The following is a 19,627-nucleotide window of genomic DNA, read 5'->3' as shown; positions in this document are numbered from 1 at the left end:
CTATATTTGAATATGCATGCCTATACCAGTTTCTTTGGTGCTTCTGTGTAGTTAAAAATGGGGCTGTCTCATCTGGAAATTCAGCATAGAGTCTCGGACAGATACTATCTGGCTCTGGAACTTCGTTTAGTTTCAATGATTTCAACTGTTTGTCATTGCTACGGACACTAACACTTATTTCATTATCTCACTCATCTTTGCAGTAGTACAAGAATTAAATTAGGGCAGTTTTCCTGTTTTTATTCATAAAGGATCATTTGGAAATGAAGTTAAGCATTTCTGTTTTTGCTTTGCCACCCTCAATTTCATTTCTGTCTCCTCCTGAATGACTGGATCTACCTTTGGTGCCACTAACAGCCTTTGTGTATGACCAGAAATTGTTTGGGTTTTGAGAAACATCATTTGACAATATTCTGTTGCAGTAGTCATTGAAGTCTTCATGCATTGCTCTCTTGACATCCAAACATATTTCATTCAGTATCTCTTTCTATCTAGAGCCCTATGTTTTGTTTCATTATGCAGTAGTGTCTGTTTCTTTAGAAGTTTCTTTACAGTGACTGTATACCATGAAGTGCCCTTTCCATCATGAACTGTTCTGTTATCCAGTGTGTAGTCAATTACTCATTTAAACTTGAGCAATAGTTCCTCTACGTGCTCCTGTACTGTTCCAAAAGTTTCAGGTTCCTCACTGAGATGTGACACTAGTGCTTTCTTTAATCTACACACATCAAAAAAGTTATGCATCACCTTGGTTCCAAGAGCTCCGGAACTTGTACAGAAAATTGAAATAGAGATCAACATAAACATCATTTCCACCCTTTTTATTGCTCATGAAGAGCACACGTTGCCTGTTGTACCACCATACAGTGAAACCTTCATAGGTAATGGTCCAGATTGCTGTATACACCTGTACCTCTAATACCTATTAGTATGTCCTCTTGCATTGATGCATGCCTGTATTTCTCATAGCATACTATCCACAAGTTCATCAAGGCACTGTTAGTCCAGATTGTCTGTCTCCTCAACGGTGATTCAATGTAGATCCCTCAGAATGGTTAGTGGGTCATGTCATCCATAAACAGTCCTTTTTAATCTTTCTCAGGCATATTCCATAGGTTAAAGTCAGGAGAACATGCTGGCTACTTTAGTCGAACGATGTCATTTTCCTGAAGGAAGTCATTCATAAGATGTGCACAAGGGGGGCATGAATTGTCATCCATGAGAATGAATACCTTGCCAATATGCTTGTGATATGTTTGCACTATTAGCTGGAGGATGGCATTCACATATCGTACAGCCGTTATGGCACCGTGCATGACCACCAGTGGCATACATCGGCCCCACATAATGCCACCCCAAAACAGCAGGGAACCTCCACCTTGCTGCACTTGGACAGGGCGTCTAAGGCATTCAGCCTGACCAGGTTGCCTCCAAACACTGCTCTGACGAGTCTGGTTGAAGGTATATGCGACACTCATTGGTGAAGAGAACGTGGTACCAATCCTGAGCAGCCCATGTGGCATGTTGTTGGGCCCATTGGTACTGCACTGCATTGTCATGGTTGCACAGATGGACCTTGCCATCAACGTCAGGAGTGAAGTTGTGCATCATGCAGCCTGTTGTGCACAGTTTGAGTCAAAACACAATGGCCTGTGGCTGCACAAAAAGCATTACTCAACATGGTGGCATTGCTGCCAGGGTTCCTCTGAGCCACAATTTGTCAGTAGCAGTCATCCACTACAGTAGTAGCCTTTGGGTGGCCTGAGCAAGGCATATCATCGACAGTTCCTGTCTCTCTGTATCTCCTCAATGTCCGAACAACATCACTTTAGCTCACTCTGAGACACCTGGACACTTTCACTTCCCTAGCTGAGAGCCCTTCCTGGCACAAAGTAACAAGGCAGACATGATCAAACTGCAGTATTGACCACCTTGGCATGGTTGAACTACAGACAACACCAGCTGTGTACCTCCTTCCTGGTGGAATGACTGGAACTGATCGGCTGTCGGACCCCCTCTGTCTAATCAGCACTGCTCGTGCATGGTTGTTTACATTTTTGGGCACATTTAGTGACATCTGTGAACAGTCAAAAGGACTGTACCTGTGATACAATATCCACAGTCAACATCTATCTTCAGGAGTTCTGGGAACTGGAGTGATGCAAATCTCTTTTCTTTTTTTTCCCCCCCCCCCTTTCATGTGTGTAATTTACAGAACATATAAATCATTGTACTTGTGTTAGTAAAGGCTGCTAGTGGCACTAAAATTAGTATCTAGACACTCATGATGAGAAAAGGGGGTGGCAAAGCGAAAGCAGAAATGCTGAACTCTGGTTTCAAAGTTTTTTTCTCACAAAAGAAAATGCAGGAGTGTTACTGCAATTTAATTCTCACACCACTGCAGAGATGTATGAAATAAACAGAAATACAATGGTTTCTATTCTACATACAACAGTTTCCTACATAGTTTCCTCCACTTGTGATATTACACTTGTTATGTGACTATTAATTGATTCAAATTTTAAATTTATAATGCAAGTGACAAATCCTTTTTTTACAGGTATGTGTCAAATTTTGTTAATTTTAACAAAGTGAAAGACACATTTAAGCTGAAATCATATATATTCATCTGATTTTTAGTATTGTCCTCCATGAAGCTCTCTGGTCTCTATCTGCAGATTGCTGGCCTGGAAAATTAATAGTGTGAATAGAGTCTTCAAATAATGTAGATGCACGAAGCTTGCAATTAACTTTTTCTGTCATTTATTACAGTCATTTCCTTGCACAAAATAAAATTTAGATTCATAAAACTTTGAAAGACATGACAAAAATACAAGTTTTATTGACACGAATTTTGACCTAATTTTTCATGAGAATCAATGACTACAACAATTATGAATGTCTTTGCAATCTTGCTTTTATGGTTTTTAACAACTAAAACAGTTAAGGATTATTGTTGGATTCATTTAGTAAGTTCATTCACAATTACAACTTTTGAGTTTACATTATTTTGTGGATATCATTTGATTACAGATACAGCTACAAATTTGTACATTGTTTACATTGCTAGGAAATACAGGTTTTTATGTGAAAATTGATTTTTACAGGTTATTTAACAATACAAAATATATTTGGTTAAGCATCTTGTTAAATACAGTGTCCGTTTTGTTTCTAATGTTTACACAGCTTACTCTTTTAGGATATAGTTAAACTTCATAGTTATTTTTTGATAGGATAATTCAAAATCAAAGAGGACATGCATTTAGGTATTAGTTTAAAACATAATTTTGAACTTGACTGTGTAAAGTAAACATACTACTAACTTTTAGAATTACTGATGTTTTTGTTCTGGACAATGTAGTTTAGACACAGAAATCATTAATCTACATTTCAAAAATATGCAAAATCTGCTATCGATTTAGCCACTAGGGTGTGGTGTCACATGATTCATAATGCCTAACTTGTTTGCCATATTACACATTGCTTTAACCTGTATGATTGCATGGCACCTGTTTTTGTATACTTACATTGTAAAAACTTGCTAAATGTGATGTGGTGATATTGTAATAGCAGTGTCTATTAAATTTCTGAAAATTTGAAACTATACACAATTATAGAGAAATATTTGTCCTCCTTACTTACCATTTCATGCCTTTCTATAAAGTTTTTGGCTGCTTTTTACATTTCCTTGTGTCACTCTTTATTACAGGCAAACTGAACATTCACACTCACCTATAAACTAAACTTCCATTAACTCACTGACACATCTGTTAAAGTGTCACAGATCTGATGGTTGATGTTGTATAACTCCTAGAATGAATCACTGCTATGTCTCATATAAGTCAACTACTTCAGCTATATGCTTAAAACAAAAATTTACTATCACAACACTAGCCTTTATTTATGTGATATTTTGTGCTTTCTTTTACACTGCATCTTTTAAATCCATTATTAACAAAAGGAAACATATGTTTATGACTCACCATTGTACTTCAAATGCAGAATGTTGGTTGAGATGAGATTTCAGTTCATTATTTGCCCCTAAAGGTTTGGCCACACAACTGGAGTACGTCGCAGTAACCCAATTGCTGAAATGGAAATGAGAGGAAGACGGCAAAGTAATGCTGAAGACACAGATGAGCCACCATTCAACTTTCAGGTAAGAGTCATGCAGGATATCAATATTTTAAAATGAGTGTTAGATTATTGACATTCTCTGACTATGAGGATAAAGAGGTTCTCTGTACTGGTACGATTAAGGTCCATGTTGATTTGTTCCTCTCTGCTCAATATAAGAGTTATGCATCTATAATTAAATCAGTATTTACAAATCTGTTAACATTTAATCTTACTCACAGATGACAAATACTAAAAACTAAAAATGTTACTGGTGTACAAGCTGAAGCTGACATTTAGTTTCAAAAAACAATTGCTCTCACTTTTGTCGCTTTTCTTTACAGTTATTTCTGGAGGTAAAGTATCATGTTCAGTTTGTTGAAAATCAGAGTAACAATGAAGGATTTCCAAGCTACTGTGTAGTTCACAAATAACTTGAAGATGCTTGAGTGTTTGTCATTTTCATAGTCACCAAATTTGTCAAAACATTTATACCACTAATACATCAAGCCATGAGACATGAATTTAATACATCCGAATTTACCTTCTGCAGTCACATTTCTGGTGAATTTCTGTGTCAGTTTGGGAGTACTTATCATGTAAGCATCTCATCTAAGGTCCAAAGAGAAGAGATTAATGGAGCAATATGATAGAGTTGTGATAAGTATATTCTTAACCTTATCCCAAATGCATTACATCAGTTCACTTGTGCAACTGCCCAAATGTTGTTTGAAATCAGTAATACACACACTGAAAAGTCAAAACAGTATGATCACCTGGATCAGCTGTTTAATCACATGCAATACAGTAGCATTTCTGCATTCCACAGATTTGAGAAGTCCTTGCTAGGTTTCTGGAGGTATGCAGCATCAGATGTCTGCACTTCCTGTAAGTTTGGCCTGTTGGTTTGTGCACACAGAGTTGGCACTCAATAGTGTTCCAAATGTATTTGACTGGTTTCAAATCAGGCCAGTTTGATGGCCAAGACATCAAAATGAGTTCACTAAGATGCTCCCCAAATCACTGTAGCATGAATCCAGACTCATGAAAGATGCATAACAACTCTGCTGGAAGATGTCACTGCAGTCAGAGAAGACATCAAGCATGAAAGGGTGCAGGTAATCTACAATCATGTTCACAGTCTACATCTACCATGGCACCTTTGATTACAATCACAGGTCCCATGAATGCCCAGGTCAATGTTTCCCCACAACAGAACACTGCCCCCACCAAATTGCATCCATCACATTGCGGATGGTGGCATATCTGGACACCACAAGCAGGCTAATGTAGCAAGAAATGTGATTCATCTGACCAGATGACATTTTTACATTGTTCTGTAGTTCAATATCAATGATCCGACCCCATGGCAATTGTAACTGCAAACGTTGTTGGGTCTACATGGGAATATGTAAGGATCATCTGCTGTGGAACTAAATTGTCTATTCTGAAACAATTCTGCCCGCACCAGCATTGTATTCGGTCATCATATCTGCCACAGATCATTGTCTATCCTGCTTTACAGAGTGTGTAACATAATTATATTTAGCTGTGCTAATATGCCTGTGATAGCTGCACCTCCATCAAATCTGGCTGAAAAGTGATTGCCTAGAGTAGGGTATTTTTAATGAAGTGGTCCACACTAGGTTTACAGTCCAAACACTTTAATTGCTTTTTGATGTTTATGGCTCAATTAATTCTTATTTTCTGTAATTTATGAATAGATAAATAGTAAGCACATACTGCACTTGGTTGATGTCACATAATGTGACTATTCAAGTCCACACAGAACTGAAACCAAACTTTATGAGTAGCACATACATCATTAACATATTTCCTAATTACTTTGTCCTTGAAGTTTAACAGTCATATCAGTATGAAAAATTATGTGCACAGTAAGTATAATTTGGAAACAACACAGGTCACAGTTCAATATTATTGTCACAACTTGGAGAGAGCATTATTGAAGGTAAAACAGTTTTGAGATTAATTGCAAGTTCACAGTCAATCATTAAAAACAGTCACTATTATTTATTCATATCAGAAGTGCCAGGACACAGACTGTGCTGATTTAAAAATATACATATTTATATACATGAGTAATTCAAAGACATATAAATGTAATAAAATGAAAACACAGGGGAAAAATGGTAAGAAATCAATATTTACATAATACACACAATAGTAAGAAATCAATATTTACATAATATGCACAGGAGTAAGAAATAAATTTTTAATCAATTTTTACATAATAAACACATTTACACTAGCTGTGTCCAGTATTTGGCAACATTGACCATGTTGTTATAAGCCAAAGCCAGTTCCAGTCCTGTACAAGAGTATGCCCAGAGACAACACTTCAGGAAATGGCTTGTAGTTTGTTCATCTCCATATTCACAGAATGTGTCTTCCCCTTGTGTGATGCCCCATTTCTTCACGTTGTCCTTCGTTCTTGCAACACTGGGGCACAGTCTGTTCAAGGACTTCCATGTGCACCATCATTCTTGGTGACCAGGTGGCAGAGTTTCTTCAATTATGTCTTGCTCTGGATGGACAGGATGTCTTTTTTTCCACAGTTCAGCCCTGGCTTTACTTTGGTCTCTGTCAATTAGAACAGAAGACTGTAGAAAGTTCTTCCTGGACTTCAGATGAGGTGGTGGTGGCTGATGTTCATGCAAGGGGTGGGCTGGGTTATTGCAGACCTTTAGCCTCTCATTGCTAGCAGCTATCTCACATATAATATCAGGTGGGGCTATACCTGCAAGTGTATACTGCTTCTGTATTGGCATTGGCTACAGACAGCCTGTGATCAGCCTGCAGGTTTCCTTAAGGGCAGTGTCCATGTTTTTTGCATGTGCAGAATTGTACCACACTGGAGCGGCATATTTGGCAGCGAATTAGCAGAGTGCCAGGGCAGTTGATCTTACTGTCTCGAGGTGGGCACCCCATCCAGAACCAGTCACCTTGCACAGTAGGCAATTTCGCAATGGAACCTTGGCTTTAAGGTTGGTGCAGTGTGCCTTGAAGGTCAGGGAGCAGTCCAGGGTAACACCAATGTAAACTGGAGCACTGTAGTGTTCCAACTCCTTTCCATTCCAGTTCACATGCAGCTGTTGAGAAGATTCTCTGTCCTTCAGATACAAAGCACATGTTTTAGTTTTTGATGGGTTTGACTTGAGATGGTTTTCCTCATAATATTCTGAGAGAATCTTCAGAGCAGCAGTGAGATTTTCTTCTACTGTCTCAAAGTTCTTATCCTGAGTTGTCAATGCCAGGTCATCTGCATATAGGTAGCTTCTTGTGTGGAGAGAAAGTGCTTGGTCATTGGTGTAGACATTAAACAGCATTGGTGCTAAGAAACTGCCTTGGGGGAGCCCATTCTTTTGTATTCTCCATCTGCTCAGCCTGCCTTGAAATTCTACAAAGAAATGTCGATCCTGCAACAGGATGGCAACGATTTGCATAAGCCTGAAGTCCTTGGTAAAGTTGTAAATCTTCCTTAGGATTATTTGATGTTGTACAGTGTCATAGGCTGAAGAGAGATTGACAAAGGCCACTCCAATGATATTTCTGAGCTGAAAACCATCTTCTATGTGCTGTCAGGTTAAGGGTCTGTGTACAGCAGTTCTCTCCTGGCCTAAATCCAGCTTGCTCTGGGATGAGAAGAGGTTCAATTGGTAGTGTTATGCAGTTCAATAACAGTCTTTCAAAAACCTTATAAATATGGCACAGAAGTGATATTGGCCTGAAGATCTTTGGGTCTATTGGTTGCTTTCCAGGTTTCAGAACAGCAACAACTTTAGTCTTCCTCCGGATTTTAGGGATTTGGCATGGTTCCAGGCAGTTATTGAAGAGCTGTGGAATCCATTGCTTGGTAAGGTTTGCAAAGTGATGAATCTGCTCCATACACATATCATTAGTCCAGCTGCCTTGCCTGTCTTACTCTTTTTTATGGTGTCTTCCAACTCTTTGATAGTGAATGGGTTGGACAAGTTAGATGTTTCTTGTTCAACATTTCTTTGTGTGGTACATTGTATGAGCTGTAATTTGTGCTAACTCATCTGTAGTACATTTCCCCTTATTGGTGGACACCAATCTCACACACTTCATAACCTTCCAGAGACTGACTACAGTGGCTTCTTAAATGTTTCTTTTATAAGTCTGCAAAAATTAAAACATTCAGCTGTTGTTCCTTGCCATACTTTCGTTAGTTACAATTAAAGATTTGTATTTCTGAATAATTGAATAATAGAATAAGGTTTATTTGACTGAGGACTTTCAGATACAACAATAATTTATATTAAATTATGCTGATTAGCTTGTTGAAAAATGGGATTCTATTTCAGTAACAAAGTTTTACCTATGAATACTAATCACTCTGAAACAAAATGAGTGCAAAAGTTACTACCACATTTTCAACATCAGCTGTACAATTATTTTTTTCCTTATTTATATTTATTTTTGGTTTACTTTGTCAGGATGTTAGTTATTGGGCATATGTTTACGTATTAACAATGATAATAAGGTTCTAAAATTACTGGAGATTGTAATTAGCAGAGTTTTTATGTTAAGTAATTCGCAAATTAACTTGTGCTAGCCAAAAGCAATGTAATAAACACTAAAGTTAAGTCATAAACACCCTGTTGCAATATTTGAGGTTTTCAGGTACTGTGCATGTGTACTAAAAATAACACTATCAAAGATCCAGAATGAGAGTTTCATTCCGCAGCGGAGTGTGTGCTGATGTGACACTTCCTGCAAGAGTAAATCTGTGTGCTAGACCAAGACTCGAACTTGGGACCTTTGCCTTTCGCAGGCAAGTGCTCTACCAACTGAGCTACCCAAGCATGACTTACACCCCGTCCTCACAGCTTTACCTCCACCAGTACCTCGTCTCCTACCTTCCCAACTTTACAAAAGCTCTCCTGCGAAAACTTCAGTTGGTAGAGCACTTGCCCATGAAAGGCAAAGGTCCCAAGTTCAAGTCTCAGTCCAGCACACAGTTTTAATCTGCCAGGAAGTTTCATATCAGCACACACTCCACTGCAAAGTGAAACTATCATTCTGGATCATCCCCTAGGCTGTGGCTAAGCCATGTCTCCGCAATATCCTTTCATTCAGGAGTGCTAGTCCTGCATGGTTTCGCAGGAGAGCTTCTGCAAAGTCTGGAAGGTAGGAGACGAGGCACTGGCAGAGGTAAAGCTGTGAGGACGGGGCGTGAGTCATGCTTGGGTAGCTCAGTTGGTAGAGCACTTGCCCACGAAAGGCAAAGGTCCCGAGTTTGAGTCTCAGTCTGGCACACAGTTTTAATCTGCCAGGAAGTTTCACTATCAAAGACATTTTCAAAAAATAAAAATTTTGGATGGAAAGAAAAACATAACAGCTGGATCAAATCCACCAGCATTGTTACAAGTTGGTGAACATCCAGTCTTCACATTCTGTGATGAGTCATGAATGGCTAGCACGTTGACGTCTATTCATGGTTTCACAATCCTTCAACAAATTTCAGTGGATGGTCACAACAGAAGTATTTGAACAGCTGACCAATTTTGTCATTTCCGATATGCTTGATCCCAGTTGCTAGGCCAAAACAGTATGTCCCTTGTCAGTGTCATTTATTTCTGTGGATTTCCTCATTTTCAGCTCATACCATCTCTAGAAAGATTTCCCATCTGTTTCTGCTCTGCTTAGATACTTTCGTTAACATGTCATGTGCCTACAACAACAGCAGGCATCATTCAATCTTGCAGTGGAATCATTTGTCTCGCCAGTGTATGTTAAGAGAAGTTCAAGTTATATGTCTGTGAACTGCTTGCCTATAACTTCACCAGTATCCCACAGTCTGCAATCACAGCTAATCTCCTAACACAGAGGCACATCCTTTGGAGTCCAAAAAGCCATAGCCATCACTTTCATCACGGGTGGAGTTGTTCTGAATTTTCCATACTGTGTAGATAGAGTGTTTTTCTGTATCATTTATCTTTGTCTTACATCTTCTCCCATATGTTTGGTTCCCCGTAACACTGAGACTTATAGACAGTACTCCATGTTCATGAAACTACTTCAAGTGCACAAGACATATTTCCAAACTTGTGGCTTTGTGACCTGTTGCAAGTTGCTTTCAATAAGCAATTAGAATCAATTCTAATAAGAATTAGCAGAAATAATTAGGGAGCTATTGTATGTGGAGATTTCAAATTATTTTAAATTCAGATATTACTGATAGAGGACACTTAATTAGCCTAAGTGTAACTTACTCTAAGTCCAACATTCCAAGTTTGGTTTCTTTCTCACAGCAATATAACCAACAAGACTAGAAGGACTTAGTGAAACAGTGATTGATCATTTACTTCTAATTCCAACTATGTTTCATGAAACTAGTGTGGGCCTCATAATAAATGGTTTATTTAACCATGGTGTTCAAATGACAACAATAAAGCATTCCCATCAATCAGGTTTAGTTAAGAAGGGCACAGTAAAATTACACAGAATCATAAATGCTGACTTGGTTACACTATTCAAAGAGACTTTATAGGATGAAAAAAGGAGAGAAATTTAATGCTTTCCTAAAACTATACTTACAAAGTTATGAAGCCAGTTCTTGTTGACGAAGTGTCAGGAACAATTACAGCAGAAGTTGAGAGAAAGTGTGCGCATCACCTGGATAAAAGTGTTTGGGAAGAAGTATATTAAGTACATAAAGCATATGAGAAATTTAACTCATTCCTAAAATATATATTACAACATTATGAATGCAGCAATTTTTTACAAGTCAGGGACATTCTTAATGGAAGCCAAGAAAAATGGCCATTAACATCTGGGCTCAAAGTATCTTGTAGTAGGAAGAGAGACCTTTATTTAATCAGAGGACTAGCTATGATCAAGATTTAGAAATGTGTTACAAGGAGAGTTGCAAAATTCTTTACCATGTCAACAAAGATGCAAAATATGATGTTCTATGCATGAAATAGACAATATTATGAAGAAAAAGAAATATTCATTGACCTTCTACACAACACACATAATACGCAAAGATGTGCTTGCTTGACAATATGATTCTTCATCCCACAAACCTGATCAACTATGGTCCAGTTCTGTGTACTACTCTCATGTGTGTTTCCATGACAAGACAGAAGTGTTGGACACTTTAACAAGAAGACAACTGTAGACTTCTGCTGTTAAGGTGCACTCCCAAGACAAGAACCAGATCACACTATGCTCAGCCAGCTTTCACTCCATTTCTTTGAAAGAAACCTTCCTATACTTGCTTGAGGATGTGTCTGATGCCATAAGAGCTACCTATTACCTATATGCCAATGCTGAATCTGACAACTGTGAGCAATTTTCATTCTCTCTCTTTTTTAGCAGCCTTGTGTAACATAGGACTTTCTTTAATGTGTAAAACTGACAACTCCACAAGTCATGTACTCCATTCAACAAAAGATCTCAGAAGATATGTTCTGCCACATTATTCTGATTTCTGTCCATCACTATGTGACCTTACAAATAGTAGAATTTGCCATTGAATGGGTTGTTCAGATGTACAGATAAATTTAATATCTGCAGATGTGTGTGTTTTTATTGAATTTCAACATAAAATTGATAGCATTGAGTTTCCTGGCAATTAATACAAAGCTCTCCAGCTTCCAGAAGAGTGAGTTATTGAAAAAAGAATAAGATTTGCTTGTTATCATCTTCCACCAAAGTCATTTTCATGGATAAATAATGAGAGTGAATTTTATTAATGAGCTAATTTCTGAACATTGCTATTTTCATTCAGTGATAGGTATAGTTTCACCAAAGAACCTTAAAAAAGACATACAATTATGGTGCATACCCTGATAAATTCACAATTATGTTACATAGCACTTTGTGACCACTGTGGCTGGTGCTTTCATGGGTTCTGGATAACAATGCCATTAGATTATACTGATTTAAACATTGATTTGTGAAGCAATGATACATTTTACAGCTGTTTTAGAGTCCAATGAATGTGTTAATGGCGCACGATGATGGAATACATTTAAAATCAATGGAATCCTTTTAATATGGATACACTCCCAAGTTTTCTGCGGCAACAGCCTATCAATATCAAAAGTTTATTTTTTTACTGACATAAATCCCCTAAAACAACAGGGTGCTGGTTCATATAATACCATTTATGGTCAGCCATTATTCTGTGCATGCTGAGTAGTGACAACTTTGAGGATGTCGTCTCAGTATAGTAAAGATGTGGTGTGCTATGTATGTTAAAAATCTGAACTCTTTTAAATTGAAAACCCTCTGGAGCTGTTCTAACAATTGTTTCATGTTAACATTCAATAATTTTCATAGCATAATCATAATCACATTACAAAACCATCTCTCAGCAGAGGCCGGATCCATCTGAATTACCTGGAAGTGTTTTGTCATTTGATATAGATCTATAATTTCAATGCTATGGCATTTGTTTTCATTCAACAATAGAGCTTCTTTTACAAAAATTCTCTTTGCAATCTTTTACAATTGGCAGCCCTAACTACCATTCAGTATGACTTCTGAAAACCCATCATTTGTGTCAAAAATATATTTCAGTTTTTGAGAGGTTGAAGTGCTCTGAATTGGTTAATCATGTTAATGTAACACTAATGAATTTGTAGAACAGTGATGGCTAAAGGTTGGTATAACAGTCACTTTTTACTGCAATGAAAATAAAATGCAGTTAGACAGAAGCCAAGCAAATGTATGTAATTGGACTATAGAAATAATTTTGTTGATTCCAAGAGATAAGAAATAAGAAGCCAGTCTAAAGAAAAGATGATACAGATTGTATAAGAAAATATGCTGGAACACCATGGATGTGTACTGCTGAAGACAATAGTTTATGGAAAAGTGATGGCTGATGATAATGCTTCATCATTTGGGTTAATGCTCAATCATTTGGGTTGCTGGTACACATTTTTATGATGATATTAATACCTGGGCACTACATAATCCAGCTAGTTTACAATCAAGCACTTTACACATTTTCAAGGTCATTTCAACAGTTTACTAGCTACCATTAAGAACTTACTGTATGCTGCATATCATAGACTATTACATTCTTTACCTGAAGATCACAGTCTTACAGGTTGTCCAGTATTTCACTTCAGCTTCTCAAAAATTACATAATACATTACCATTGTTGCCTATGAAAGACTATAAAATCAAGATTGCACCTGACTTTACATAGTACTATGAAGAGAATCAGGAATTATAGGTCTAGCAATAAATAGCTGTCCCATCTAAGAAAACAAGACAGAAATTTTTGAGTATGTTTGATGATCTTAGAGACATGGTTGTCTTTATTATTTTAAATCATTTCTAAATACGTCTAGTTTACTGCATTAATTATGGTTTTAGTTAAGTTCACATTATTTTATCAAATGCAAACATTCTGTTAAGTACGAAACATGTGCATTATATAGCTGTAAAAATATTGTTAATGTGCATTTTTATATTTTGCAGGCAATGTTGAGGAAGACAAATTATAAGCGGGCATCTCTGAAGCGGGATGCAGCATCATATGGCCATAGTCAAGTGTACAATGAAGAAAATGCTAATTTTTCATCACCAAGAAGAAACAATGTTATATTTAACAGTTCTCCACACGATCTAAATAGAAACAGGTCTCCAAGTCCTACACCAAGTTTTGGTTCTGAAACACCTGGCTTGCAAAGTCCATATCAAAGAAAAAAATCACCTGAAACTAATTTCTCTAACAGAAATGAAACATCCCCAGATACAATGACAGAACTAGCCCCAGGTATTGTTATCCAAGGGCAGGTAGCTGACCTATAAACAAAATTTTGAAAGAAATATCAGTTACTACTATTTAGAGAAAATAAAATCCTGGAATGGAAGAAAACTCCCCACAACACAAATAATAAACAAAGGCTGCAGAATTATGATGGAGATAAGTGGCATAGTCTGTGTTCACTTTCAAAATACTTCATCAAATTTTGTCAGTATACAAAGACTGTAACACTCACTTGAGCAAAACTGATCTCCATGTGTGTTTTTTTTTTTAAATAAGCAACATCTTCATTATCAAGTAGCATCACAGATTTTCCACTTGTCTTTTGATATAGTACAATCTTCTCCCCTCTCATGAGTTTTCTTCGAGGAGTAAAATGTTTCTTCCTGAGCGATCAGTAAATCTTTATTTTTAAAACATTAAATAAAAAATGTTTTACATTTACCCCTTTAATTCTAGCTTAGCTCTTACAAATTACTGATGTATTAATGAGAAAATACTATGTCAGGAATGTCATATTAAAAAATCTGTACTAAAAAAATATGTTTCTTCTATGTGAAATCTCAGAGTAGCTAGTTTTATCATTTTTGTGTGTGTGTATGCATGTATGAAAGAAAAAGTTAGACAGTGAGCCTGAAGAGACTGTTTTATGTACAGTGCAATACCAAGAAACTCATCACAATGGAAAGTAACTTCTTTCATTTGAAAAATAGAGTGGGAGCTGTAGGCATGTATTTGTACTTTGATTTTTATGATTTTTTTCATACATGCACCTCTACTTGTTTACAATGTAATAATGAAAGAGTCAGTTACTACCAACATTAAAGCAATGAATTACACTAAGTTCTTGCATCTTCGGTATACATTAAGAAGAAAATGAATGTTGGTGTAGGGGAGGGGGGAAGGTAGTGTGTACTATATAAATTTGTATGTATGTGTAAGTAATAATAGTCAATTTTAAGCCAAGGAGACCTTATTTCAGACACTGCACCATTAATCACCAAATGCCACAATTACATATAGAATCTAAAGATGCCTTCAGTATGGTCAAAAGCCAGCTATAGTTGTTATCATGTTATGTAACTGTAATAAAAACAAAAATACATGAGTTATAAAACTGCTATTGCTGTCACTGGCCTTTATTATTATTTCACTGAGGACATCATTATGAATTGACGGGCACAAAAAATCCAGCACTTCAGTTTCTTACCAAAAATAAAAAAAATAATTAAATTTTTTACTTTAAATTTCAGCCATTTTTTTTATATTAATCTATTTCATGGTAAAATGTTGTTTCTTAGCCCTATGTAGATGTCTAACAATGAAAAAAGGATGATCAAAAACAAATTAAACAAGATATGCAGTAGTAACATGAATGGATTCATGCATCAAGCAAATTTTGGGGGGGCCTCATTAAGGTTGTGCACCTCTGCTTTGGTTTTCTACACTTCACATTTAACTTCACAGATCTGTCCTCACAACTTCAGCAGTGTGTATTACCTACTCTGGCACAAATCACATCATCCAATCTTTCACATATGCTCCTGAATAATGCTCCAATATCCTCTAAAGGAAACATCTCCTATCTTTCAGAAAGGTCTCTGTAGCTCCTGTAGGGTCTCTGAAGAGCGCTGATGGGCCTTTCTTCCCAGTTGATCTCATACATGCTCAACAGGATTCAAATCAGGGGTTAGAGCAGGCCAAGTCAAAGCATGAACCTCCACATAATCCAGTAACTCTAGCACATGGGTGTGCACCATCATGCATTAGTCTAAAGCAATCATCAATAAGAGGAGTGAAAGGCACACCATGCTCCTAAAAGATTTTTTCCATATACCAATGTGCTGTAAGGCTCCCAATCTCCAAGAAGGCCAAATCCACCCTTGCAGACATACCGATTGCTGCCCATACCACCAGAGAACCAACCTAAAAAGCCTCTGGATGAGGATATGCAAGAGGGTGTACTGTACCTCAGGCTTTCTCCAGATCATCTCTTTACTGTCAGGTGATTGCAGGCCAAGTTGTGACTTATTTGTGGACAACATTTGCTCCCACTGTTGTACTTTCCAGCCACAATGCTCCTTTGCTAAACATAGTCAAGCTGTGTGACACTCTTTAGTAAGTTCTGGACCTTTAGCAGGTCTTCTTTGGATGATTCCCTTACTAATAGTGACCCCCTTCAATTTGGTGGAGTCAATTTTGTGCTTCAATGGTGTTGGTGTGGTAGTTGTAGTGAAACTGAAGTTGGAAGAAGTGGTCATCTTTTGCTGATATTACTCTTATTGATCCTAATCATGCATAGCTTCCAGTTTCCTTGTATCTACTTACGCTTCTGGAAATCATGGAAGGTTTAGTACTCAGCATTTCTGGTACATAATGCATGCTTTGACCATCTGCCAAAGCAGCAGTTCACGCAGCATCTTAGATGTTTAATGGCATGTTTACTATTGAAAGCTGATAAGGATAAAAACAGAAAGATCCTAAAACATGTGTGATTGAAATGAGGCAATATAAGATACAACAATAAGTGCTACAAGAATGGGAAAACATTATTGCCTCACATCCTGTGGTGTGTTTTTCAGATTGCACAGGAAAAGATTTAAGGCTGGTGCAATAAACAATTCACATTTCATTGTTTGCTCATAAATATCAATAACATATCCCTTCTTAAAATATAGGATAAAATGTGACAATTTGATTAAATGATTAATTACACATCATTTATTATGTTTTGGATTTTTCATGGTGATTAGTGCATATAATTAAAAAAAATCTCCCGGACATTCTCAAAAATCTTAGATCTGTTCTCCACACTTTGTTTCTACTTTCTGGAAGCATTAAAAAAGATTGATCTTTAAATAGTGAAAGCAAATCTATTTTTTTATCAACTCACCACAATTACACAGTGAAATCATACACAAAACAGGAGTGAGCTTCTGACTTGCATCCCCTTTGTCACAAGTGGGGCAACCAATAAAATCTGCAGACTGTGACAGTCTAAACCAAAATGATTTTGTTGTTTTAATAGGGGGTTAAATGACATAAATAAAAATGAATCTCAAATCGCCACACAATATTTGAAAAGATGGCTGAGCCAACTAACAAACATGAATGTCATTTTCTGCAACATATCTCATAAGTATGACTTACCACAATGGTCCTGTGTCAACAAATAAATCACAGTGGCTAATAAACGATGCTCAGATATCTGCAGTCATTTCAGAAATGTTCATATTATTGGCACCAGCTGTATTGGTCACAGGTTTCATACTGCTCATGTCTTGCATCTTAACAGACTGAGTAAGCAACTGATAGTCAAACAAATTGCCAATATTGTTACAAAAACAGTAAAAGTAGCTATACCAAGAAGTATTGGCAGCAACAATGTCACCAACACCACAGTCACCTGCAGCAGCAAAAGAATCATCATTGGACCCAAATGAGGAACATCACATTCAAAATCTTGCAGCTCATATATCACCAACCACGGAAGGGGCATATGGAGAATTATCTGAGGATACACCACAGACTCCAGGCTACAGCAACATCAGTATCAACAACTACAGCAGCATGGCAAAACTAGCAGCGTTTGTACCAACTCCAGTGAAGCAAATAACAGTAGTAGGAGCAGCACCAACAACAGCAGCTGTAGTAGCAAAAGAAACTACTCCAACAGTACCTTCAAAAGGAGGGAAGAGAGCTAAGGTAGAAGAAACAGTTTCAAGTGTTGTGGGTAAGTGGAAAATGGTGCCTCCTCTCTGACTAAATGACTTTTTAGTCAAAGGCAGCAATTTATAGCCCACTGACAAATTGTTAATATAAAAGGAATAACAGTTTTGATCTAAAATTTGCTATCTGAATGTTCAAAAAGTAAATGTTAAATAATTTATTGTGAACAAATTTTGACTAGAGAATAAGTTTGATATTTTTTGTTTGGGTGAACACTGTGGCTCCTGAGAGTGAACTCACAGCTGTTAACTTTGATAACTATAATATAGCCAACAGCTACTGCAGAAATTTGTATACAGGAGGTGGTGCGGTAATCTATACTAACCAGTCACTCAGTTGCTCTGTTATTAAATTGAAATTTTTTTTTTTTTAACATAACTCTGAAGCTGGTGGTGTAGTTACTGAAAGTTTTAAATTAGTAATATCATCAGTATAATTTTGGAATAACTGGACATGTTCCTAGATAAATTTAGGGAGACTAGATGGTTGCATTATGATATTGCAATTGGCAGAAATCAGAATGCTGATTTTGACGTAACAATGGATACATGTAGTGTCACACAACTGAAAAACCTACTAAGACAGTGCAATTTACACTCTATAAAGAACAGGCCCAGTAGAGATCAAGCCTGTCTTGACATTTCCTGCTTCCAGAATGAAATTTTTTCTCTGAAGCAGAGTGTGTGTTGGTATGAAACTTTCTGGCAGATTATAGCTGTGTGCCAGACTGAGACTTGGCCTCAGTGCTTTTGCATTTTGGGGGCAAGAGCTCTACCATTGAGCTACCCAAGCATGACTCACAACATTTCTTCACAGCTACTGGCAGAAGTAAAGCTGTGAAGAAGGGCTGTGAGTCATGCTTGGATAGCTCAGTCGGCAGAACACTTGAGTTAAAGGCAAAGGCCCGAGTTTGCGTCTCAGTCTGGCACAGGCTTTTAATCTGCCAGGAAGTTTCAGATTCCCTGTTAATAAGAATAATGTAACTAAATCCATCCCAAAAGTTGTCATCACTGTCACTGTCACTGATTATTAAATTATCAGGCTTTGTAAGACTCTTGCTGAGAGAGACTGGTTTGCCAATGTTATGCTGACACACATTACACTTTAGGTAAAGATTTGTCAGAAGATGTAATATTTAATGGATTTTTACAGCATTTTTGATGTGGGTACACAAAGAAATTTAAAGTAATTAACAAAGGCTTCAAAACCAAGATTCCAAACAAACAAAATTCATGGCATACTGAACAACTGACAAATTTGAAAAATCAAGTTGCTCACCAAAAAGATTACCCAGTGAGTTGCAGACAGGCACAGTGAAAGGCCTTCTTCAGCAAAGAAAACACACATTGGTAAATCTGACCTGGTCATACTCACAGTGAGTAATAATCTATTCTTTTCCTAATACTGTTGATATTCCAACCAGGAGTTTCCATCATTTGAAAAATCATGTTATATTGTTATACAATATATTTAATAGTCTGAAGATTGACCATGCCAAATTAGCCTATGTTGCATGTTGGAATGAGTATTAAAAAGCCACCGTGGAAGTCAAAGAAGCACACAACTGCAGCAGTATTGAGAATTTCATCAATAAGTATAAAGCTGCTGGGACACTAATAAATAGTGTTGCCAAAAATGGAAGAAACAAAAGAATTAATATATGTACACAAAATTCAATAATTTTTCTGTTAAATTAGTTGAAGAAGCAGGAAATACTATTATCAGACCTGATATCATTCATCAGAGTTTCTTTTAAAAAAATTTTTGTATATCATCAACAAATTCAAGTATGTCTACCTTCTACACTGTCTCACCTAGATTTGTTTTAAGAGTAGCAAAGCAGCTGAAATAGACAGGTGTAGATGCATACCAGCTTTTTCTAAAGTATTTGAATGTATTATTTACCAACAGTTATGTGATTACTTTCAAAATCTAGGAATAATTAGCTGATCACAATATGACTTTAGGAAAAATTCGTCAACAGTTGATGCTATAGACTCTGTAGTC

At 36.9% G+C, this 19,627-nt stretch overlaps 1 protein-coding gene across 3 annotated transcripts in view; it reads left to right on the top strand.

Annotated features, from left to right (window-relative positions):
* Nucleotides 1-15,014, top strand: part of LOC126161547 (neither inactivation nor afterpotential protein C) — a 388,525-nt gene extending 373,511 nt beyond the window's left edge. For all 3 annotated transcript variants that reach the window (XM_049917480.1, XM_049917478.1, XM_049917479.1), the window contains exons 27-28: nucleotides 4,048-4,159; nucleotides 13,603-15,014. In XM_049917480.1, coding sequence (XP_049773437.1) covers nucleotides 4,048-4,159; nucleotides 13,603-13,935 — 445 coding nt within the window. In that variant the 3' untranslated portion in view covers nucleotides 13,936-15,014. The remainder of the gene's footprint in view (nucleotides 1-4,047; nucleotides 4,160-13,602) is intronic.
* Nucleotides 15,015-19,627: the final 4,613 nt, after the last annotated feature.

Source organism: Schistocerca cancellata, chromosome 2, assembly GCF_023864275.1.
Source record: "Schistocerca cancellata isolate TAMUIC-IGC-003103 chromosome 2, iqSchCanc2.1, whole genome shotgun sequence".
NCBI lineage: Eukaryota > Metazoa > Arthropoda > Insecta > Orthoptera > Acrididae > Schistocerca > Schistocerca cancellata.
Note: the sequence above shows the minus strand (reverse complement) of the source record. Positions and strands in the feature narration are given on the sequence as shown.